Source organism: Telopea speciosissima, chromosome 3 (assembly GCF_018873765.1).
Source record: "Telopea speciosissima isolate NSW1024214 ecotype Mountain lineage chromosome 3, Tspe_v1, whole genome shotgun sequence".
Lineage (NCBI taxonomy): Eukaryota > Viridiplantae > Streptophyta > Magnoliopsida > Proteales > Proteaceae > Telopea > Telopea speciosissima.
In genome coordinates, this window is record NC_057918.1 from 24,223,207 (window position 1) to 24,247,881 (window position 24,675).

Sequence of the window (24,675 nt, forward strand, 5' to 3'; positions counted from 1 at the left end):
GGCTGTGGAAAAAGAGTAGTGTAGGAGAGTGACGAAGAACACGGAGGCGTGAATAAATGCAGGGTTTCTTCTATACGAGGAGACAATGTTTCTTCGTCGTTTAAGGGTTTCAATTCCTCCCCACATTACCCTTGTGACCTTGCCTTCAGTTCCAAAGGGTTTGAATACTTATTAAACACCTAAACCTGCTTGTGAAGGATTGGAGGAGGAAGGTGGTTTTTGATCCCGCAATCCTTGTTTTGGACTGGAAGTAGTTTAATCCCGCAGCTTTCTGGTATTCCTCAATCTCTTGTGTTACTTAAAAACCATCGTTTCGTGTTTTGTCTTCATCGAGGTTTAGCACTGTTTCACTTATTTTGTATTGATTCTCTAAATAAAGTTGGATTGAGGAACTTACATGCAAGAGCAGAAATTTTTGGTGGTGATTTTAGCGCCTCATTTGGGGGAGGGGGTTGGCTTTGATGGTTTTAGTGTTTTTCTAATACCTGATTTTGAGGGATTATGAGAGGGAGAATGAACTACTTTTTTTTGCCTTTGCTGGAACCCACTGTTTGTGTGAAAAAACGAAAAGGAAAGATGGCTTTTTAGAACCAAGGGGAGTTGCTCTTTTCTGTTTATGAAAACTTTTTTGTTTTGTTTTCCTTTTCTTAATTCTAACATGCTGCGTAAACTTCATTATATTTGATCAGAAGATGCGTCCTTTTTCGTTTCCGCGTCTACCCAATCCAATTCAGACTGAAGGAAGCAACAATTCAGCTCCTCCACAGGTGATTTATTTATTTATTCTTTCCTGTTCATTTCTCCTTCTTAACTTATTATTTCCCCCCATTGGGTTGTGTTAGAGTATAATCAGTTATCTTTTTTTAAATCAGGTCGTATCATCAGATCCTTGTCGTGCAGATTCAGGGATTTTATCAGTTGGTAGCAATCTCATCCACCAGCGTCCATGTTCTTCTTGTGTCTATCACAACCCTTTAGTTCCTATAAATTCCTTACAAATTCATTCTCAAGTTAATGTATTTAATCCCCATCTTCAGAGACCATTTGGGAATTTAAATATCAATTTGAGTGATTTAAATAGAAATTATATGGCTATGCCTGCTGGACCATCTATGGTGCCTTCACATTGCTTCCCAAATGTTGTTAACAATTACCTCCCGCTGCAAAATATTCATATGGGTATGCCAAATTTGGGTCCTTCAGGTTCTCATCATTTAATGCAAACCCATGGACAGATTTTTCCCAACCCCACCCAACAAAATTTTAATCCAATTTTGACACCTCCCGCACATGGGCAAGTATTCCTTAATTTGCCACAGAATTCAAATCAAATTGTGCCATCTCTAGCCCATGGGCAATTGTTTATGCAGAACTATCCACAAGCTTCAAGTCAGATTGGACCCTTGCAACCACATGCTTCCATGAATGTGCAAAGTGGGAAGGCCTATTCTCACAATCATGTGAACCCAAATATTGGCATGCCAGATGGACAATCATGTTTGCAGAATCAAATGTGTAGTGCAAGTCAACATGGAGCATTGGTCAACTCAAATGAAGCTGGAGAGCACAATAAACAAGATCCTCATACTTTTATCCCACCTAATATGAGTCAGAATGCTTTTCAAGAGTCACCATTTGTAGCCGAGAAACTACAAGGAAATTTTCTTCCATCGCTTACATGTCCGGTTCAAATGCAACAAACTCATCAGAACTTGCAACAAGCCAGTTTCATGCAGTCACAGGTGAATCTTACCTGCCTAAAGAATTTAGTAATCCTGGCTATATGCGTTCTATCTTGAACATGATATTGATGTTGCTCTCTCAGATAATTTCCATTGTTGCCCAAATAGATTCACACCTCTCCTTGGTTCTTTTTCTTGTTTTGATTTGGTTACTTCTGAACCTGATTTAGAGATACCTTAATTTAGTTCCACTACCCTCTTGTTTTTGTATAATGGAAAATAAAGGTATCTATTGTTGGGTTTTCTTATGAGTATCCATTCTCATGATAGCTGTTTTTTCACAACATCCTTTTGAACATCTTTAGTTAAGATTCATCAGAGACAAATTTCAGCTAAATTGGGGAAACTTTTCTGTTACCTATGGAACACTAGCCATGTATGTGGAAGGGGATTGAGTAGTTGGGCTCGAGTTGAACTCATGTCCAAGTTGTTTTTCTATGGCTGGTGCTGCTGTAAATGCAACATTGCCTCCCGTGTTTCATATTCATGTTAATAACTTCCAGATAGGGCCTATGCCTAGAAGAGGAGAAGACTGGTTGCTAATGTGGCAGCCAAAGATGTGTCTTTAAATAATTGTTTACTTAAAAACATTTATTAGTATTTTTTTTGGGTGAATAACATTTATTAGTAATTCAGGGAGTCATCAAGGTGATTTGGGTTTTTGAATTTTGAATCTCCTCTTAAAGGTGGGTCATGTTTTGGAGTGAAATTAAAGAGAATGAAATGATGAGGCCATTCACATTAAATTGGTGTGGTGGCGATGCATGGGTAGTGTACTTCTTTACTGTCAGATCCCAGCTACGTGTGGTATCTTGGTCAATGATGAGCATAGCACTAACATTCCGTTTTAGAAAATTCATTAGTCAAACTAGAGGGTTGTTCTATTAATGTTTCTCTTAGGCATTTTGATAGCTTATCCTAGGTTGTGCATCTACCATTAAGTTGTGGTTTAATTAGGTGAACTAGGGTGCATGCGTTTGTCAATGAATCTTTTCACAGTATGATGTTTAAAGCTGTGAATTCATCACTTTTATTTAGAAAGCGTTTAGGTTCCCAAATTGACTAGGTTGGAATTCATAAGTTTCTTATTTGATACATTTGATAGGTTTACTGAAGTTTTATGGATTGCCTTGAAATACAATAACTAAAAAATGGTGTAATGTCTCACACACATTTTACACTATGCTACATCTGTTCCAGGGGAATTGTGTAAAAAATGGTGGAAATAATATCTCATACAGAAACCCAAGGAATCCTCGAGTCCAGAAGTTTTCTAGAAATTATCAGAATTTAGGAAGACGAGAATCAGCAAATCCAAGGTTCACTTTCTTTGGTACTTGTGAAATTTCTTTCATTCTTCTTCATTTATGAATCATCTAGATATACGTTATATTCTTCATAATGGAGTCAAATTTGAGCAGGTTTCAGAAATCCCAGTTTCATTCCGGGGCAGGTGCAGAGGGAAACTTCAGGAACTTCAACAGGAATGGTGGAAAAGGTTTTGGTCTTTTATATTTGCGTGATTCTACTTAAAATATCAACTTTGTAGTAATTTATTCCTGGGCAAATAGTGATGATTTCCTCACATGGAGATTTAATTAACCCACTGACACATACTGTGAACACATTTGATACGAAACATGTGAGATCAAAGATGCTTTATTGGCTGGAAAAAGAGAGACCCATGTGTTTCTCTGGAGCTTGTTCCATGTCTTGCCAAGATAAATGCTACTGAGTGATGCATATCAAACATTTGGATCCAAAATTAACACGATAAACTTAAACATGGAGGTTAGGTTTTCGGAAAAGGAAAGTAATGCAGGGCTAGTTCGGCTCATCTGGTTCAAACAACCCCTGCAGTTCTAGAATTTGTTCAGATCTGATTTTTCTAGAAACCAGATATTGTGGAGCTAGTTCGGAGGCTTTTATGTGCCTGCAGTTCCATAATTCTTGATTTTTAGGAATTTTATCTTCACACACAACTTGTGGGGCCCATATGAGTGTGTTTTATAGCTTGTGGTTATAGAGTTTCTGAATTTCAGGAATCCTCTCTACCCGCAAGCAGTGTCCTAGTTTTTAGAGATTTGTTTCTTTAATTTATTATTGATAAAGTTGTCTAGGTGGACTGGAATAAGAATTATAAATTCCAGATTTATTTTAAGTCAGTTTTTTACTATTTCTTTAGTTTCCTTATTAGTTAAGGAACTCCATCTCAGCCCATGCAAGAGGAGGTTTCTTTTTTTAAGTCGGGTTAGTTCCTTTTTAGTGATCAGTCAATTTAGGAATGCCACTTAATTTTAATCGGGTGGGAGGTTTAGGAGTCTTTTTTTTAATGCTTTTTTATTTCTGTTTTCAGCACTATAAAGCAATGTAAAGGCCTAATAGCATCCCCCACAATTTGATTATTGAATAGAATTTGTGATGTAGATATGTCACATAATGGGCTTATTTTATTGGAAATAAGCCTTGGGTGGGGTTATGTATGTGTTGGGTCTTTGATCCCATGTGTTTCATTGTAATGGGCCTAAAATATGGGTAGAAGGTGGGGATACAGGATCAGGCTTAGTTAGTTAGCTATTTAGGTTTTCCTATTAGTATTATGATTCCTTTTTCAACTATGTTTTGTAATTATCAATAGAATTTGGTTTTCCTAGTCAGATTAGGATTCTTATTTCGTTTTCTATATATAGCTTGTAATAGCCAAGGCTCATAGATGATTTTGGATTTGGAATGAAATTGAGTTGCCTTTGTGCAAGAGCTATGTGATTCAGTTATGGGGTGAGAAACCTTGGTGAGAAGCCTTTAGCAGTAGGAAACTGATCCGCAGGTAGGAAGCCTTGGTCCTTCTTCTCTGTTCTCTCTATTCTTTTACTCTGTTTTAATCTCACATCAGGTACTGATCTTATTCCTATTGATTAATACTTCCCTGTTTAGTTTTTAATCTCTGAACTTCAGCAGTATAATTCTCAGATCTGTGGAATATTTTGGTTATAGAAATATAGGATTTTAAACTACATTAATATCTGTACTATTGGCTGGCGGATGCCCTGTTTTATGTGCTATTTTCAGTCTGAAAGGAATCTATTCATCTGTTCAGACCCATCTTTTGGGGTTTCATAGAGTACCCCAAGAGGGTAACTCGATCTGATTTGGGGCCCATTTTGAGGCCCGAAATTAATTTTAATCGTATTCTGCAGGTTTCATATATTTCAGATTTAAAACTTTTCAAATTAATTTTATTCCAGCCTTTGGATTACTTTGGGGGTTTGATTTAGATTATTGAATCAGAGATCTGATCCAAATTTCAGACCAATCTGTTGGTTGGATTGGATTTAATTTTAGTTTCACTGTTTTTGAGATCTCCGCCCGGGTTATCACTGTTTCCTAAATTACTCCCAAACCCGCTAATTGGATCATTCCCATCTTTTGAAGGGTTCTTATCCTTCCTATTCATTTTGTTTCCTTAAGTTTCGTGTTATTCTGAGAGGTTTGAGTTTTCTGTCAAATTTCTAGTTTTTATCCGAGTGGGGTTGACTTGGGATCCTATCTGGGAGGGTTTTAAAGTTCTTCCTACCTACCACCCATCAATTTGGGTTTTGTTTGAGTAGAGATTGTAGTCTCTCTCCTCTCTTCCCCCCGCACACAACAATTTGAGTTTTCTCCCTTCTTCCCCATCCCTATGATGTCCCTTCTCTCTCTCTCATAACTTGGCTGACTCACTTTCTCCTACCCACCAAAAGCTGATCTATCGATTCGATCTGCATCAGAAATAATAATGAAAATTTTCATAATATGGCGCCCTAGATTATTCAAAAAGACTGAATATATATCAAGTATTAGCAATTGCAGGCAGTCTAAAATAAGCGATCCGGAGATTTCTGCCATGTGCAGGTGGCTAATATGAGTTAATTCAGGTGGCAATATTTAAGTAATCCAGAGAGTTCTATTGATGTGAACCTGGTTATGCTTGTAGAGAAGTGTTCTAAATTTCAAAGCTGTAGATTTTCTTGACATGTATCAAAGTTTCTAGATCATTTTAGTCAACGAATAAATCTTATTAAATAATTTTACCGATATTTATAAAAAATCAGTGGTGTCTTTTTTTTTTTTGGTTTATATTCTCTTTACTATCATTTATTTGAAGAGAAAATCAATGTTTTTTTTGCTTTTTCTAAGACCACTCTAGATGGCTTGGGATTCTAATCTGATTGATGGGAAAAATATCTGCACTTAGACTTCTCATAAGGGGTGGGCTAGAAGTGTGGCTCGAGGCCAACCCAAGGTATAGGAAATCAAGCCCACCCTTAGCCCTATCCAATCTTGGGTTTGGGATTATTTATTTAAAAGTTAAGGGGTATTTCTGGTATTCTTTCCCTTTTCTTTTAGTGTTCGTTCCTTAGTTTTGTGGTGTATTAGTTGCTCACATTTACTGAGGGTACTTTGTAAATCATCTTTATATTTGTCTTAAAAAATAAATTGCCTACGATTAGGTGTGCACTTAACCCTAATCAAGTGGTCTTTTTGTCTCATCTCTTCTCCATTCTTCATCAAGTACTGATTAGTTCTGATTGCTGCTGTCACATGGTATCGGAGTCAGACTGATCAGTGATTTGATCACTGTTTGGGTACTCTTCTCTTTGGCAGTTAATTTTGATTGGCCGTTATATAAGTGTACATGGAGCAACCTCCTGGGTATGTTGCTCAGTAGGAGAATGCTGGGTAAGTTTGCAAGTTACGTAGCGTGATTTATGCTTTGGAACAATTGCCCCGAGCTTGGTTCGATAGGTTCAGCTCTATTGTTACTCAATGTGGATTCACACTGTAGTATTCTGATCATTCAATTATTGTTCATTATTGAGACTCTAGGGTAATTGTGTTTTTTTTTTGGGTGAAAAACAAATTCATTACCAAAGTGGAGAAAAACGAGGGACCCCTTAAGAGTGGGGTTGGGGGGGGGGGGAGGAGAAAAGCTATACAACTTTCAAGGGGGGAGCAAGGGACTGTAAAATAGATGGGGGAAGACCTCAAACATCAATAATCAATCTATTCATAGGGGTAGGCTGTCAAAATTGGGACCGAACTAGATAAACTGGGCCGAACCTAACCGAGGCCTTATTAGGCTGGTTTCGGATTGGGGTATTACGACCCTGATACTGAACTGAACCACTCTGGAAACCGAAAGAACCTGACACCGAAACCGGCTGAAAACTGGACCGAAACGAAACCAAACCGATCTATCCCGATAAGAAACCGATAACAGCCAAAAAGCCATTTAAAAAAAACAGATATTTCCATTGTTTTTGTGTAATATGTAAAACTAAACCCAAACCAGGCTGAAACAGAAACCAACCCGATACGAACCCGGAACCGAAACTGAACTTTCCTTATTGGTTTGGTTTCGGATTCACCATTCCCACACCAAAAGCAGCCCAAACCGATCGATTGACACCCCTACTTAGGGGTATCAGCACATTGAGCAGTGGTGGCAGCAAACTTTAACCTGACATCAAGGAGAATAGAATACCATATCTGCTGAAGGGATCTGGACTTAAAGGTGCATCTTCTGAGGTTACACTCAAACCAGATCTGGTAGATGGCGGTACCGAATGCAAGATTACCCACTGAGTCACAATAAGACTTACCAACTAAGGACATGTCAAGCCGGATCACTTATCTCAAGGGGCGGAATCCTTCTTCTACGAGGCCAACATTTAGCCAGAAGACCTGTCCAAAGCGAGGAGAAGGGCCAGACAAACATGAGATGATCCACATCTTCAAAGAAATTCCAACTAAGATAACAAAGAGGAGAGACTGGAATCTGTCTATGAAGAAGGAATGTCTGAGTAGGGAGGCAGCGGGAAAACACTCTCCAAACCGTGAAATTGTGACGGGGGATATGCACTTAAACCAGACCAAATTACGCCAAGCTTTAAATGAACCACAAGCCCTAATGAGGTTGCAAGCCGACAGGGCACTGAAGAGGTCCATCGAAGAAACAGACCAAATGACGATGTTACTACTACCACTAGGCCATTTGGGAATAATACTCGAAGGGGCATTCTAGATGGCAGTCAAGGATGGAGAGGAGGGGGGGGGGGAGGCCATCTCTCATGTTGAATGTTATCAAAGATCATGTCCATCTTGCCAAATCTGGAGCTGTAAATAACTTTGTCACCAACCAAGTGAAGAACTCCTTGTAGGTGCCAATTATCTAGCCAGAATATATAGTGGAGGCACCATTATCGAACATGGATCTAATAACTCCATAAACAAGAGCCCTTAGCTTTAGGATCTTTCTCCTGACCTAGGAAGCATCAGAAATGGTGGGAGCAGTCCAAATGGAGTCATTATGAAGAAGATGAGAATAGACCCAATCAAACCAGATACTCTTCCGTCTTGGCTGCTAGTTTTCAAATAAATTTGAGGTTTCCCGCATAGTTAACATGTTTAACTCTTCTCAAACCAAGGAACCCGTCATCTTTGGGGAGACAGATAAAGGACCAATCGATAGGGTGCAAGAATCTGGTGGCATCATAGCCCTTCCAAAGGAAGGCACAAATGAGGGACTCCATCTTCGAAATGATGGACTGGGGCAGCCCAAAGATACCGGGCTAGTAAACGTAGGAGGACTGGAGAACATATCTGATCAGCTCTAGGCGGCCGACATAAGAGAGGAGCTTTCCCTTCCAAAGTTGGAGCCTCTTGCGCAAAAGATCTAGTATGGTGGGAGCAATGATGAGCTATTAACTAGGAGGGGATCAAAGGCAAGCCCAAGTACTTGACTGGAAGATGGCCTAGAAGAGAACTCGAACAAATCAATCAAAGAGGGCTTTACATCATCAGAGATCCGACCCCAGCCAGGAATAAGAGGGATTTGGAGTGTTTAACATGGAGAATGGACATACTCTCAAAGTGGCACAAGCAGGACATAATGGCCTCCAAGGAAGGGATATCGGCTTTGCATAAGATTATGACATAATCAACAATGGCCAGATGGAGATCTTAGGACCTTACATTTCGACATATGGGGAAATGAGACGCTGGTCAATACAAGACTGGATGCTTCTGGAAAGCACTTCTAGGGCAAGGGTGAAAATGTAGGGAGAGAGGGGGCAGCCTTGGTGAATGGCAACAGAGGAGGCAAAAAACCCTGTGGGACTACTGTTAATAAGCACAGAGAAGTGGGGGGGGGGGGAAGAAATGCAATGATAGATCCGATTAACAAAAGCAGGAGTGAAGGACATCTTATACAAGACACTGACAATGAAGTCCCAAAACAAGTAGTCGAAAGCTTTATGATGTCAACTTTTAGAAGAGCAGTTGGGGAGTATTTTTATGGTTAAAGCCTCTAACGAGATCATTGCAAAGAAGAATGTTGTCCGAGATGCTTCTACCAGGGAGGAAAGCTGATTGATTGTCACTGACAAGATGGTCACCCACAAACTTGAGCCGATTGGTGAGGACTTATGTAACAAACTTGTACAATAAGTTGCAAAGGGAGATGGGATGGAAATCAGTCAAAGAGGAGGTGCCTTATTTCTTGAAGATGAGGCAAAAAAAGGTTTGATTGTTGATCCCTTTCACTTGGTTGGGGTTAAAAAACAAACTTTGTATGGCTTTGATGAGGTCCGATTTGATGATATCCTAGGAGGAGAAAAAAATCCATACTAAAGCCATCTGGGTCGGGAGCTCTATTGACCTTATAGAGTTATAGGAGAGGACAATAGAGAGGATTTACTCTTCATAGGGGATGACATGAAGGGAGTGAAGTAGGGAAGAGGGAATGGATTTGTTGAGGAGACCATTAGGGATAGTCGCAGGAGGGGTGAGGAAGAGGGCCTAAAAATTTGCTTGAAGAAGTCAACAATCTCAGACTTGATAACCTCAGTAGAGGGGAGGGAGGAGCTATCTCTGACCAAAAGCTTAGTGATAGAGCTAATATTTGTTCTAGCTTTCAAGGACCTATAGAAAAATGCAATGTTAGAGTCACCAAGCTCCAACCACTTGATTCTAGTCTCTGGCGAAGGAAGTTCTCCTCTTGGGCCACCAAGGGAAAAAGCTTAAGGGAGACATTTTTCATCATCAGAAATGGAGGCATTATGGATGTCAGATTGGAGTCTCAACTGGATATCATTGAGTTTAGCATCGCAATCCGAAACCAAAGAGGAGATATTCCCAAAAAATGAGGAGTTCCAGGATTTAAGGCTGCATTTGACATTCCAAACCATTTTGGAGAAGGAAATGTGGGGGGAGAATGGGCTTTAATTGGCTTGGCTTAGGCATGTTCAACAATGGAGAGAAAGTCGGGGTGGAAGAACCACATATCAAAAAATTTAGAAGGTTTGGGGCTAAAGGAAGTGTAAGGCTAGACGGAAACAGAGATGGGGCTATGGTTAGAAATGCCATGGACATCAAAGGAGGCATGGGAGTAGGAAAAAGAGGTAAGCCAAGCATCATTGACAAGGACTCTATCAAGCTTGCAAGCAACTTTAGAGTCACCACTGCGTTTATTGTTCCAAGTGAATTTAAGGCCAGTCTATCTCAAATCATCCATACCAATATCATCTAGGCACTTATTAAAAGCTTTTACTGAAGGGCCATCTAGCCGACCACCTCCCAGTTTTTTGTGGCCAAATCGAATCGCCACCAAGGCCCAATGGAGAGAGCCAATATGAAGAGCAATGTGGTGAATATCTGCCCAAAGAGAGGATCGCTCAAAAGGACAATTAGCAACATAAATGGTGGTGAAAAGGATGAGGAGGTTTCTAGAAGGGTCTGAAACCCAAAGGTGCAAAAGCTGAGATGAGGAAAAAAGGACTGAAACTTGAATAATGGAGGGGTCCCAGAGGCACCAAATGTGCCCATTGGGGGTAGTGAGTGTAATTCAAGCAGAAATTCTAAGAAGGGGCAATGGTAGAGGCAATGCAGAAGGAATTAGGCTCTTTGAGTATGGTTTCAATGAGGCAGCAAAAGGCAGGGTGAAGGGATTTAATTCTGGAGCGAACTTGGGCCTGCTTGGACTAACAATTAAGCCCTTGGTGTTCTAGACGACACATTGAGTCATTTGGAAATCTGGGGAAGATGCAGCAAAGGTCCCTTAAGGTAGGGACAAGGGGACTGGTCATGGCTGGTCAGAGTTGTCTCCATGGTGACACCTATTCTCACGAAGGGGAGGAGGATGAGTTGTGGTGGTAGGCCTTCGAGAGGGGCTCTTCGCATGACTGGTGGTAGAGGAAGGGGGTCGAAACAGTGGGGGAGACTCATAAAGAAGATGGGTTGGCGGGGGTCTCAGACGGGTGGGCTATTCCAGGGTCTAAGATGGAAGGGGTGGGTTGGAAAGTGGACAGTTGGGCCGACCCAATGGGTAGATGTTGGGATAAATGAGGGTTGGGGTTGGTAGGCCCATTTGGTGGAATGGGTAATGAGGGCCTAGAGAAATGCGGGTTTAAAGTAGTGGGGAATAGTTGGTTTGCACCAGGTGTGGGGCCTTCCCCATGGTTTGCGGTATGCGGGGGTAAAGGGGTGGGAGATGAGGTCCTCATCCCTACAAAGGCAGGAAGAGTGCGAGGCGAAGAGAGGAGGGGCAAGGTTGCTGGCTGAGGCAAGTTTTAGGGAGATAGAGACGGTGGTGTGCTGGCAGGGGAACCCAGATGGGTATTGCTCCTCAGGCAATTAGGAGGAGGGGGACAAAGGAGTCAATGACAATCTCGGGAGCGGCAACATCACTGTCGCCGACAGACTACAGGGAGGAAAAGCTATTGGGACCAGTAGATAAAGGCATTGTTGGGACCAACGGTAGGGAGGGAAAACTTTTTTTGTGACCTTGGGGAGAACTAGATAGAGGTTCAGAATGTTGGTTAGCAGTTTGATTTCGTTGCCGGTGTCGGCCACGACTCTGGGAGCGAGCAACAAGATTGGTATGAGAAAAAAGGCGTAAGTTGGGAGCTTGCTGGTCAAAGGAAGGAGAGAGGAAGCTAGTGGTCACGGAATACTAGGGACAGGGTTAGAGGAACAAGAAGGGTCATAAGAGGAAGGGAGGTTGATGGTTGTGGAGCGAGGGGAGCATTTAGTGGATGGGTAGCTGAATGTTTTGCAGAAGTGGCAGTGGGGAGGGAGCCACTCATAGCTAACCTCTTGCTTGAAGGAGAACCTTTCATTGTCTACCACAATGATGGATGTTGGCCGGGGGGGGGGCATGGGCTCTTTAGCTGAGATTTCGACACATCTTAGCATAAGCCAGTCAGTCCATCTTCTTGGTTCTCCCATCAGAATACATAGTTTTCCCTAAAACAGAACCAATGATACTAAGGCCATCAAAGTGCCAGTAGTGCAGCGGTAAGCCAGGTAGAGTGATCCATAGAGGGATGGAAGTCAAGTCAATGCGACAGAGCAGGAGATATCTGTCCCATTGGCATAAAAAGATAGGTTTCCATCTGACATTCCATGGACCGCCCTCTAGGGCACACACTTTATTGTCTTCATCAGAGAACTTGAAAATGAAAAAGCCATTATCTATTAGGTATCCATGACTCCACTTCGCTTCCATTGTTTACTTAGGGAGCGCTTGAAGATGTTGAAGAGGGGTCTACTACCAATGAAAGGGCCAACCAAAGAGTTATGCCATTTTAGAGCTTCATAGTTCAGTTTACCGAGGGTGACTGGGCAGGGGCAACCTTAGAAGTTCCAACTAAAGAGGGGGAACAAAATGAAGAGGGAGACCCTCTCCCAGAGCTGGACGGAACTAATTGGAAAGAGAACTCCACACCATACATCCCTAGGAAAGGGATGGAGGTTTGGCAGAGCCAGGGAGAAGAGTGGGGGAGGATGGGGGGCTGGGTGGAGGATGCACCACACCAGGAAGGTCTGCCGTGACGACAAGGAGGGGAAGTAGGGGTCACTCAGGGAGGAGGAGGCGGGGGTCTATGGATGGTGGCTGCACCACACCATTAGGGTGATTGTGTTGATCGTGTATATTGATGACATTATTATTTTTGATAATGATTCATTTGGTATTGCTGAGATGAGATTTTATTTAGTTCAGCATTTTCAGATGAATTTTAGGTGCCGTCTGGTACTTTCTTGGGATTGAAGTGCTTCGATGTAGAAAGGGTATTAGCCTCTTTCAGAGGAAGTAAGTGTTGGACCTTCTGTCGGAGACTGGTATGCTCACGTCCAAGCTAGTTGATATGCCGATGGACCCACATCAGAAGTTTGGGGCAAATGATGGTGAGGAGCTTATAGATAAGCATCAATATAGGAGACTTGTCGGTAAACTCATCTATCTTTTTGTTACCCAGCCAAACATATCTTTTGCTGTTGGCATCATAAGTCAGTTTATGGAATCAGCTAAGAAGGCTCACTAGGAGGCTGCTTGTCAAGTTCTGAGGTACCTTAAGGGTGCTCCAGGGAAGGGCCTCATTTATAGACCTAATAATGATGTTGATTTGGTTGGTTACTCTAATGCAAACTGGGCTGGTGCTAAAGGTGATAAGAGATCTACCTCAGGTTATTGTACATTTGTTGGTGGTAACCTTGTCACGTGGAGTAATAAGCGGACTACAATAGAGAGAGGTCTAATGCTGAGGTCGAGTATGGAGCTATGGCTCATACTACGGCTGAGTTAATGTGGTTGAAATCACTCCTGCAAGAGCTTGGTTTCCAGTTACTAAACCCATACATATGTTTTAAGATAATCAAGCGGCCGTCTACATTGCCAGTTTCCAATGTTTCATGAATGACCAAACACATTGAGGTCGATTGTCACTTTGTGCGGGATGCAGTAATGAGGAAACTGATTCTACTCCATATGATGCTTCTAAAAGTCAGTTGGGTGATATGTTCACTGAAGTTTTGTTTCGTCCGGCCTTTCGAGTAGGTTGTTCCAAGCTGGGCATAGGTGATGTATATGCTCCAGCTTGAGGGGGAGCGTTAAAGTTGAGGAATATTTCTGGTATTCTTTTCCTTCTCTATTAGTTTCGGTTCCTTAGTTTTGTGGTGTATTAGTTGCTCGCACATATTGAGGTTATTTTTTGTAAATCATCTTTATCTGTCTTTATAAATAAACTGCCTACGATTAGGTGTGCACTTAACCCTGATCGATTGGTCTTTTCCTCTCATCTCTTCTCCATTCTTCACCAAGTACTGATCGGTCTGTTTTGCTGCTGTCACAATTCAGCCCAAGCCCAATTCAATCAAAAAGTATTTAAGCCCATATTTCTCAAGTTGGGTCAGGCTTGGGTGGGTATTTCAATTTTAATGAAATTCATTCTAGAGAATGGCAATGCAAGAGGCACATTTACATGTATACGAAAATTATCATCCGACACATAATCCTGATTGGGTAGTTATCCATGTAACAATGGAAGGTGATGTTTCTGATCACAAGGCAAATCTGAGCCATCAATTTTTACATTTTTTAATCAAAATCCTTTATTCTCACTAGGAGAGTGCACAAGTAATGTCTAGAGTATTGGTGCACATGTATGGACATACATGAGATGTGTGCCAATACAAAGTGGGGTATTTGATTGAATTAGGCTCTGAAATTTGACACGTGGCTAGTCTAGACCATGTTCTCTCTATCCAACAGTCGGAATGGACATATCATCTGTCCACTTGGCATAATAAATACCTTGTGATATTTGGAAAAATAACAGACCCTTGTGATATAATAATTCGCCTTAAAACAAAAGCAAGTGTATCATTTCGTCACAAAAAAATAATTCTAAGTCAATAAACTCTGCTACCATCAACATGTATAGGATCTAGAGTATTGACTATCTCAAATGTCAGATATTTGACACATATATGTATATTCATACATGAAAGGCTCGGGTTTTCTTTGGGCTTGAGCTCAGGCAGGTTTCAGGTTACCAAAGGCCTCCACCCAAGCCCAACCCAACCCAAGTCAGGTTTTCTTTTTGTAGCCCAAGCAACCCGAGGTTAAAAATTTCAGTCCAACCCTGTGTTTTTTTCTGGTTGGGCTGCCCACCCCTACTTTTCATGCAGTCCATGTTATGCGTGAGATCAGAATTGAAAATAAATATGAACATGGTGAAAAATCCATTTATAACTTATGTTACCCTCCATGATAGAACTCATAGAAGTACTGTGTTTACATTTCTGATGACTGGGTATGTTCATATATTATTTGTCACACTGTATTCTGTAATTTCCTTTCCTTTAGTTCACCCTAAGATGGAAAGGGAGGTTTGGTATTATTTTTAAACATTTTATTTCTGGAAACAGGGAACAGGAATGACAGAGCAAGAAAATCTGATCTTTCTTATTCTCCCAAACAAGCTGAGATGGAAGATCGAAGGTAATCCTGCTGAGTCTCTGGTTTATTTCTGTTTCTTATAATTAAGAAGAAGCTCTTAACGAACTTAAATTACATGAAGCTTACATTTTTGAGTTGTGACCAACCTTTTGATCTGGTACAAGGGCCTAGAACTTTCTCATCGAACCATAGGATGAGAGTGTAATAGTGGCCATTGTTGTTTAAGCTGTTGATGGATTGGATTTTCATTGGATCTAGGTTTACTCAGTTTGAATTTATTTTTTTGGGTGAATAAAATGTATTACCTTACCCCAGGGGGGGCAGGGAGAAAGGGAGAAAAGAATATACAAGGGAAAAGGGGGGGGGGAGAAACAACAGCCGACCTACGCAGAGGTGGAAATAAAAAGAGAGTCCAGATCAAGACCCCAAAAGACAGCAATGTGCCTGTTCCTAGGGGTGTCTCTGATAGCGCGAAGAGGGATATGGCTGAGCTTGGAAGAGACATCAATGGAGATGGCTTTCCAAATCAGATTGAAGGATAGAGAGTTGAAAGTCCATCTCCTAATGTTACGCTCCATCCAGATGTGGTGTAAAGCGGCTCCAAAGATCAGCTTGCCGATGGTGTCACAGATCAAGGTCCCTGCGAAGGACTTAGTCACCCAAGGCCATTCTCTGTCAAAGGGGAGGGATGTCCTACAACGGTGCCAAATGGATGAAAGGGCTTTTTTCCAGATGGTAGCGGTGAAAGGGCAGTCAAAGAAGAGCTGGGGGATGTCCTTAAGACCATTCCAACAAAGGGAGCAGGTAGTGGAAACATGGATGTGGCGGTGGTTAAGGAAGGCTTGGGTTGGGAGGCAAAGGCGGAGGGCTCTCCAGGTGGTAAGGCTATAGCGAGGACTGTGTCCTTTGAACCAGACAAGGTTGTACCAGGGGACCGAGGGGGCGGAGAGGCGGACGAAGTTCCAAGCAGAGGAGGTGAAGAGGCCATTGGGAGAGGGCAACCACAAAAATTTGTCATCATTGGGGGGGAGGGGAGGGGGGAGAGCAGGCCAAATCCGATCAACAATAGAGGGGTTGAGCAAGAGGGGGGGGGACCAGGACCCAGAGGAGATGAGAATGGAAAGGGGGGCATTTTTTGGAGAACCAGAGGAATAGATGGACCTGGGGCCGAGGACGCAGAAGAGGATACCAAGGGTGTGCCAAGGGTCAAGCCAGAGGGAGGTAGAGGAGCCTCGGGCAATGGAGGTAGAGATTCCACGAAGGGCCAGGGGGCGGAGGGCAAGGATCTTTCTCCAAATCCAGGAGGCATCAGAGGGGATGGAGGCAGTCCATAAGGAGTCGGACTTGAGAAGATGAGAGTAGACCCAGTTGACCCAGATGGAATCCTGGCGGGAGGAGATTTTCCAGATCAACTTGAGGATGCCAGTGGTATTGGAACCTTTGATACGATGAATCCCAAGGCCTCCCTCAGATTTGGGAAGGCAGATGGACTTCCAAGAGATCGGGTGGAGAAACCTAGAGGTTTCGGCCCCTTCCCAGAGGAAGGCGCAGAAGAGGCGCTCCATCTCTTGAGACGTAGCTTTAGGTAAGGCAAAGATCCCACACCAGTAGATGTAAGTGGCTTGGAGGACGGAGCGAATACAAATGAGGCGACCGGTATAGGAAAGGAGTTTGCTTTTCCATAGCTGGAGACTCTTGTGGATGTTGTCCAACATAGGAATGCAATGGTGCTTAGAGAGCCGGGCCGGAATGAGGGGGAGACCAAGGTACTTAACTGGGAGGGAGCCTAAGGTGAAGCCGGTCAGGTGAAGGAGGGAGTCTCTATCCAGATCGGGAATACCAGAGAGAAAGATTTTGGATTTGAGGAGATTGATGCGGAGACCAGAGAGGGATTCAAATAGGTGAAGGGAATCCATGATAGCAGAGATAGAAGAGTGAGAAGCTTTGGAGAAGATCATCAGATCATCAGCAAAAGCGAGATGGGTGAGGTTGATATGCTTGCATTTAGGGATGGGAGAGATGAGATGGAGATCCGTTTTGGATTGGAGGCTGCGGGAAAGGACTTCCAAGGCGATGGAGAAGAGGAAGGAGGAAAGGGGACAGCCTTGACGGATACCCACTTTGGAATGGAAGAAGCCAGCAGGGGAACCATTGACAAGAACGGAGAAGGAGGGGGAAGAGATACAAGCATGAATCCAACGGACAAAGGCAGGGGGGAAGCCCATTTGGGAGAGCACCCCACAGATGAAGTCCCAACGAAGGGAGTCAAAAGCTTTATGTAGGTCAATCTTCATGAGGGCAGACGGAGAATGAGATTTGCGGTCAAAACCCCTCACGATCTCGGAGCAGAGGATGATGTTGTCTGCAATGCTACGATCAGAAATGAAGGCGGATTGGTTCGGGCTAACAAGAGTGGGGATCACAGCCTTGATTCTGTTGGCAAGGATTTTTGCAATGAATTTGTAAATGAGGTTGCAAAGGGAAATGGGCCTGAAATCCGAGAGAGGTGTGGCTCCCTCTTTTTTGGGGATGAGACAGATGAAAGTCTGATTAACCTGGGTCAGCTGGCTGGGCTTGTAGAAGAAGCTGCGGATGGCTTTGAAGAGGTCACCCCTGATGGAATCCCAGCAACTGAGGAAGAAACCCATACTGAAGCCATCAGGGCCAGGAGCTTTGTTGGACTTATGGGAGCAGATAGCCTTGGAGATCTCATCATCTGAGGGGATACTAATGAGGGAGTCCGCGACCTGGGGGGGGAGGAACTTATTTATTAGATTCGGGGGAATCGAGGGGGTAGAGAAAGGGGGGGGGTTGAAAAGATTGGCGAAGAAAGAGATGGAGGCAGATTTGATGTCATGGACCGACGTGAGGGGGGAGCCATCAGTGGAGTGAAGAAGGGTGATGGAGTTAGAATTGAGGCGAGCTTTCAGAGATCTGTGGAAATAGGCAGATCTCCAAGGTCAAACCACTTGATGCGGGCTTTCTGGCGAAGAAAGCTTTCCTCAAGGGAGGATAGGGAATGTAATTCCTCGGAGGCAAGAGAAGGGTTGAGAGGGTCAGATTGAAGTTTGAGCTGGATGGAAGAGAGATTGGATTTACAAGAGGAGAGCTTGGAGTTGATGTTACCAAAGGTGGAGAGATTCCACCTTTTCAGGGCAGCTTTGGTATTGCGAAGCTTCCTGGAAAGAGCAATGAGGGGGAGGGAAGGAGAGGAGACCGGGGTGCGCCAAGCCTTTAGGACGGTGGGGTGGAAAAGATGGTGGGAAGTCCACATGTCAAAAAATTTGAAAGGCTTGGGACCAAAAGAAGAGTAGGAATGGATTTGGATGTGGCAGGGGCAGTGATCAGACAAGCCTTGAAGAAGGAAATTGGCAAGAGAGTGGGGAAAGGAGGAGAGCCAAGCTTCATTAGAAATGAAGCGATCAAGCTTGCAGGCGATGCGGCCAGGGCTAGAGCGGTGGTTGTTCCAGGTGAGGGGGGAGCCAGTCCACCGAAGGTCATCAAGGCCAAGATCTTCTAAGCACTCATTAAAAGCAAGAACGGAGGGAGAGTCGATCGGTCTGCCTCCAAGTTTCTCATCTTGGGAACGGACGACATTGAAATCTCCACCTAAACCCCAAGGGATGGAATCCGAGGAAGGCTTGAGGAGGGAGAGGTCATGCCAAAGAGACAAACGGTCAGCAGCAAGGTTACTGGCATAGATAACCATCATAAGGAAAATGGAAGGGGAATTGGGGATGGAAAGGCTAAGATGGAGGAATTGGGAGGAGGAATAGAGGAGAGAGGTGGTGATTTTGGAAGGGTCCCAAAGGAACCAAATCCGACCAAGAGGGGAATGATTGTAGTTGGAAAGAAGGGACCAGGAAGGGGCAATAGAGGCAGCTAAACGGGAAGCATTATCTTGTTGGACACGAGTTTCAAGAAGGGCACAAAAAGAAGAATGGGTAGAATTGATATGAGACCTGATATCCTGATGTTTAGCCAGGGAATTAAGACCCCTGACATTCTAAAGGAATCCAGCAGACATGAGAACTAAGAGAAGAATGGCAGGGTGCGCACCGGAGGGGTGTTGCGATAGCGACGGCGAGAGAAGACAAGAGCTGGGTAGCGAAGGAGAGGCCTGCAGGGGGGAGGGGAGGGGGATCAAGGGGGGGAGGGGAGATGAAACCGGGGGGTTAAGGGGGGAAGGGGGGGAAGGGGGGAGGGGAGGGGAGGGGGGGAGTCCGAGAGGGAGGGGAAGGAGATGGACCTGGTAAGGGATTGGGAAGGGGGGTTGGGGAAAAGTTTATGGTAGAGGTAGGCAGGGGGCGGGCAAATGGGCAAGTTATAGGTAAAGAAAGACTGGGCTTGGGCTGGGGGTAAGAGGTCAAGAGAAGGAGTGGGTTGGGTAGAGTAAAGGGCTGAGGAGAGATCAGGGCTGCTGGGCCGAGAGAGAAGTGGGGGGTAATGGGCCTCAGTGGTGGGCCGAGAAGGAGAAGGGGGGATAAAGGCTAAGGGAGTGGGCCCGAATGGAACAAAAGAAAGGGGTGAAGTGTAGGGGGTAGGAAGCAAAGGGGGTAATGGTGGTAAAAAGGAGGGTGAAGTGGAGGGTAAAAGGGGAAGAGCGTGGTTAGAGGTTCGAATGGAGTTAGACAAAAGGAGGGGGTGTTCAAAAGAGGGGCTGGAGCAATCTGGGACTTCGCAGAGGAAGAGGTTAAGGCGAGAGAATGGCAAGGGGGGCAGGCCTGCAGCAGGGGTTCAATTGCGTCAGCGACGACATGGGCAATCTCAACAAGGGAGCTGCAAAACGTCTTAGGGGGGTAGGTGAAGAGTCAGCGGCTCTTCCAAGCTCAGAGGGAAAGACTGTGGCCTGGTGTAGATGTGTCATCGCTGAGCTTGCGCAGATGCAGGAAGGCAGAGCAGGCAGATCTCCGTTAGCGAAAGATTCTAGCTCTTGAACAGCTAAATTGTCAACCTGCTCAATAATCGAGGGATCTGGCAACTGCAGGGGTTGCAGGGCGAGAGCCTGAGGTGCCTCGATGACTGGGACAAGCGCAGTTTCAGAAAAAGCAGAGGCTCCGACGGCGACGATGGCGGTGGAACTCCGTGGACGACGGTTGGGGCGACGACGCTGGTGACGGTTTCGTTTAGGGGTTCTGCCACGAAACACTGAAAGAGAAGGGTCTTCGATGGGCGAGGCAGCAGTGGCGGAGACTTCATTAAGAGAGGAAGTCGCAGCAGGAAGGTGATCAGCCTGAGAAGCAGGCTGCGTGGCTCCAAATGCAATTGCTGCAGAGGCAAGGGACATGGAGGCAGGGCAAGCAGAGTTTGAATGGCCAAACGATTTGCATTGTTGGCAGTGGGGGGGAATCCATTCGTAACGCACAGGCTGTTCAAACCAAAAGCCGTCTTCTTCCTTGATAGAGATGGATGAAGGGGGAGGGGAATCTGCCGAGATGTCGACACAGAGTCTGGCATACGAAAGCCTATTTAGCTTGAGAGTACGCTGATCCGTGCGAAGTGGAGTGCCCAGAACAGAACCAATATGGCTGAGGCTCTCTTTGGTCCAGTACTGGAGGGGTAGACCAGGGAGAGTGATCCACAAGGGAATGGTGTTGAAGTCGACCTTGTGGAGAAGGAGATGAGGCTGCCACTGTCGAAGAAAGATAGTTTTGGTGCCCACCATCCAAGGGGCACCATCAAGAGCGCGAGACTTGGCTTCGTTAGAGAAGAACTTGAAGAGGAACACTCCTGAGTCAAGGAGGTGAGTATCGAGCAGCCCAGCTGCTTTCCATTGTTTGGTGAGAGAAGCCTGGACAATGGTGAAAGAAGGCCGAGCACCTAAGAAGTGACCAACAAGGCAGGAGGACCATTTCGGGAGTTCAGGGGAGAGGATGGAGTTGGGACAAAGGGAGAAAGGAATGCCATTTTCAGTAAGGGGTTTTGAATAATGAAGGGAAGTGTCAAGCTGAGAAGAAGGAGCCTGGCATAAAAGGGAGGACCAGGAGCTGGGACCAGAGGTGGAAACGGAGGGGGTGGGGATGGGAGTGATGGCAGGGGTTGAGGACGCAGCAGTGGGGGGGGGGGGTGGAGGGGGGGCAGGGGGGAGGGGGTGCCGGGGGAATCAAAAAGGGGTGGCCGAGGGCTGGAGGGGAGGGGAGGAGAAGGGTTCATGGCTCCATCACATCAATTCTTCTATCGATTTAACAGGTCAGGTTTCTTCTTTCTTTCCTATGCATGTCTTTTCTATCTTCAGTTTGAATTTATTATATATACTGATATACATATCTCCAAGATCCAAACTTTATCTGACAACTGCTAGATCTATAAATGAAGGATTCAAGTCGCAGACTAGTTTAGATTTGGGATCAGATCCAGATATATCTAATCCTAGTTAAAATCGAAGTTAAAATATTGTAAATGGGATTCAAACTTTCAAATTTTAGTTATAACTCAACATCAGTTCAATTATTCTATGGGCAATCAATGGTTATATTGTATATTGATTTGTTATATTATATTAATATAACCTACTCATATTGGGTTTCTGTTGGATTCAACTTGGGATGTTGTTACAATCCAATTATAAATGAAACTCCAGATCTGAATGTCTGATTTCATGTTATACATAGTACTTATATCATGTAATTCTTCATAGTGCTTAGATCATTCCATTCTTTGTGTCATGTAAAATATTGATTGCTTCTATTCTTCTGTCCTATGCTTCTCTCTCTCAATATACATGCACACCACACAACACACAATACAGAGCTTTAGGACTTACAGAATTTTTTTTCCCTTTCAAATGAAAGGTCTCTGCCCTTGAACTACACTGAACAAGAAGTCCTACAATGGCGTGAAGAGAGGAGGAAGAACTACCCATCGAAAGTCAATGTAGAGCAGGTCTGATTAACTTTCACTTATTATTGACTTAATATTTTTGTTTCTTATTCTGAAATGGGCATCCTTATTTCAAAAATGTTTGTACATCTTGCAGAAGTTTACCGAAAAAAGGAAAAACCCTGAACTTATTGCTAATGATGCCAAAAGACGCTGTCAGGTAATAACATCTATTTCATATATTGTACTGTGGGGAGATACAAGAATATAACACTGAGAGAGGTGCTGAATGGATGGTGAACCTTTCTCTCTGTCTACATGGTGTAGTTAAGTCATAAATTCGAACTTTCTGATGGATGAATACCTTATAGAAGGGCTAATGTCAAAGCAGATGTATTGGTGTCGTACTGTGTAAAACTCACTGTCTCAATGAATCCCATGTTGACATGTCCATTTACTTACATTTTTTGTACACGAAACTTTTAGAATAAATTAGTGTAGACACAACGTCGAGTTACATCCACATTGGGGTCTGGATTGAGTCAGCTGGTTTGATTGGGGGTCAAAACAGTGGACGCATGATGTTAACAAAACTAATTTAAAAAAAGAGTCAGAGTTTTAACAAAACGAGTATGCTTCCCATTTTTTTGTACATTTTGTTATAGTGTATACATGGGAAGCATACTAATAGTTATCCTTAATTTAGGTAATAAAACTAATTTATAGCTATCACCTGCCTTTGGCTATCTGTAATTCGCAGTACATTTAAGGTCCTGATAAGAAGTATTAGGTTTCCAAAACTATGAAAAACCGAAACAAAGTATATGTATGTAGGAAGGAAATAAACAAGTTGATACATTATTTAGTTCAAGTTGATGCTGCTATAAATTGTTAACCCATCTGTTGTTTCGGATATTAGGCGTTTATCTTCTTATGTATAGTCCTGTAAGTTTGTTCTTATTTCTAGAGAAGCCAATAGTGAGGCAGATTCTCTAGCCAGGAAGGCCCTGTCAATGCAGTGTATGACAGTGTGGCCAAATTCCACTCCGGGGCTCAAGGAGCCTTGTATCTCTGTAGCCACAAGCTCTTCACTTGCTTATCAATGAATTATCCTTTACCAAAAAAAAATAAAAATAATTGTTAACCCATCTAATTAGGTTTAGATTTCAAAAACCTAATTGTACAGCAAAAGAGAGTATTAAGAAGCCCATTTCGCTGATCCGTGCGAAGTGGATTGATCTGATTGCTTCAACTGCTTCCAAAATAGAATGGGTGAATTAGAAGCATGACTAGGTGACTGTTACATTGGGTATGTTTGTTTTTTTGGGTAAATGATTGGGTATGGTTACTGGTTTGGGGTATAGAAAGAATATGATTTGATTGTCTGAACATTTAGAAGTTTTATTAACAGTAGGAGAATATGTAGTTAAGAACAACTAATATATGATGAACTAAGAGTCATCTAAAGTCAAGTGTTTGTCACATGTGTTACAATGTCTGATATTGCCTTGATTTTAAACATGGAATATCCTTGTTACTTTGGCTGAAAGTCCAGAAACCTCCCCACTCAGTTCCCATTTTATCATTATTTAATTGGAGAACTACCTTTTATGTTTTACTTCGTTTCTGTGGTGTTGGTTCTCTTGTATGGGTAACTCCCCCATTTAGTGTCATCTTTTGCTGGAGAAATTTTATGATCTGCTTAAGTTTTGCTAGTAGTTGTAATATATTAGCTGTGCTTGCAGCAACTTAAGGAGATTCTGGCAAAACAGGCTGAGTTGGGTGTTGAAGTTGCGGAAATTCCTCCAAACTATCTATCCGAGTTTGATACACAGGTTTGTGGAAGGGAGGAGGAGAAAAAGGTCCATATGGAGAAAAAGGTCCAAATTAAGAATCGGAGATCCCGGAACAAGTATGGTAAAAGAGGAAAATGTGGTAAAGACAGTTCTTCTACCGTGCCTGCTTCAATGATGAGACAGCCAACCCTTTTGCAGAAGCTTCTAAGTGCAGAGATAAAGAGAGATAAGAGTTATCTGCTGCAGGCTTTCAGGTTCATGATGCTGAATTCTTTCTTTAAAGATTGGCCTGAGAAGCCTTTGATATTCCCCTCAGTTACAGTTAGAGAGATGGGTTTTGAGGGTCAGGCTTTTGAGGATTCTTCAGAGCAGGGAAATAATGGTGTTTATAAGGTTCTTGAGAATTCCAATGTTGAGGAATTTGAGGGTCCAAAATATCATACTGCTGCATATGACGATGGTGATAAAAATGATTGTGATAACAGTGATCCTGAAAAGGAAATGTTTCACCAGTATGTCGGGGAAGCTAAGCATGATATGATGGAGGACGCTGAGAAGTCCGAGCCAGAAGAAGGAGAGATTATAGATTAGGACGAAGTTTTCATTGTACATACAAATTTTAGTTTACATAAGACAAAAGATTTATGCTAAAGTGGTTCAAAATGACAAATTGATGTTGTAGATATTGGGGGCTTGAATTGTTGTAGCCAAACAGCAGACAGTTTTAGATGTTAGTAGCAGCCGTGTGTTTAATGTTGTTCCCTTATAAGAGCTCTTGGATTGCTAAATTGCTTTATGTTTAGTTCTTTTGTCAATCCTTAGTTTGCTTGCCACCATTGTTAGTAACTTGTTAAGCATGTTTTACATTTGCAGAAACAAAAGATCTTGGATTAAATCCTGATTGAGTAGGTGTGAGTGTATATTTGCATCATAGCTGATTTGATTAGGGCCCTTACGTGGTGAGATCTTATAATGGTCTAAGCACTCTTTTTACAATGCATGTCCCATGTGAAGATGATACTGCTCTCATTGTATTTAT

General features: G+C 43.2%; 1 protein-coding gene across 2 annotated transcripts; it reads left to right on the forward strand.

Annotated features, from left to right (window-relative positions):
* On the forward strand, positions 1–24,269 carry LOC122656658. 2 transcript variants are annotated; one of them, XM_043851268.1, is made up of 9 exons: positions 1–274; positions 690–767; positions 873–1,742; positions 2,943–3,061; positions 3,164–3,240; positions 14,991–15,063; positions 21,813–21,903; positions 21,998–22,060; positions 23,586–24,269. In XM_043851268.1, the coding sequence occupies exons 2-9, from the start codon at positions 693–695 to the stop codon at positions 24,225–24,227; spliced, it is 2,010 nt and encodes a 669-aa protein (XP_043707203.1). In that variant the 5' UTR covers positions 1–274; positions 690–692; the 3' UTR covers positions 24,228–24,269. The 2 variants fall into 2 exon arrangements, with proteins under 2 accessions (XP_043707203.1, XP_043707204.1); XM_043851269.1 differs by having other exon boundaries at positions 3,164–3,231.
* Positions 24,270–24,675: the final 406 nt, after the last annotated feature.

What these genes read in the sequence shown, in the direction of transcription:
- LOC122656658 (XM_043851268.1), top strand. Translation starts at nt 693, where the DNA reads ATGCGTCCTTTTTCGTTTCCGCGTCTACCCAATCCAATTCAGACTGAA. An exon ending in CGAGAATCAGCAAATCCAAG is followed by an intron (nt 3,062 to 3,163) that starts GTTCACTTTCTT and finishes AAATTTGAGCAG; the next exon opens with GTTTCAGAAATCCCAGTTTC. An exon ending in GCTGAGATGGAAGATCGAAG is followed by an intron (nt 15,064 to 21,812) that starts GTAATCCTGCTG and finishes TTCAAATGAAAG; the next exon opens with GTCTCTGCCCTTGAACTACA.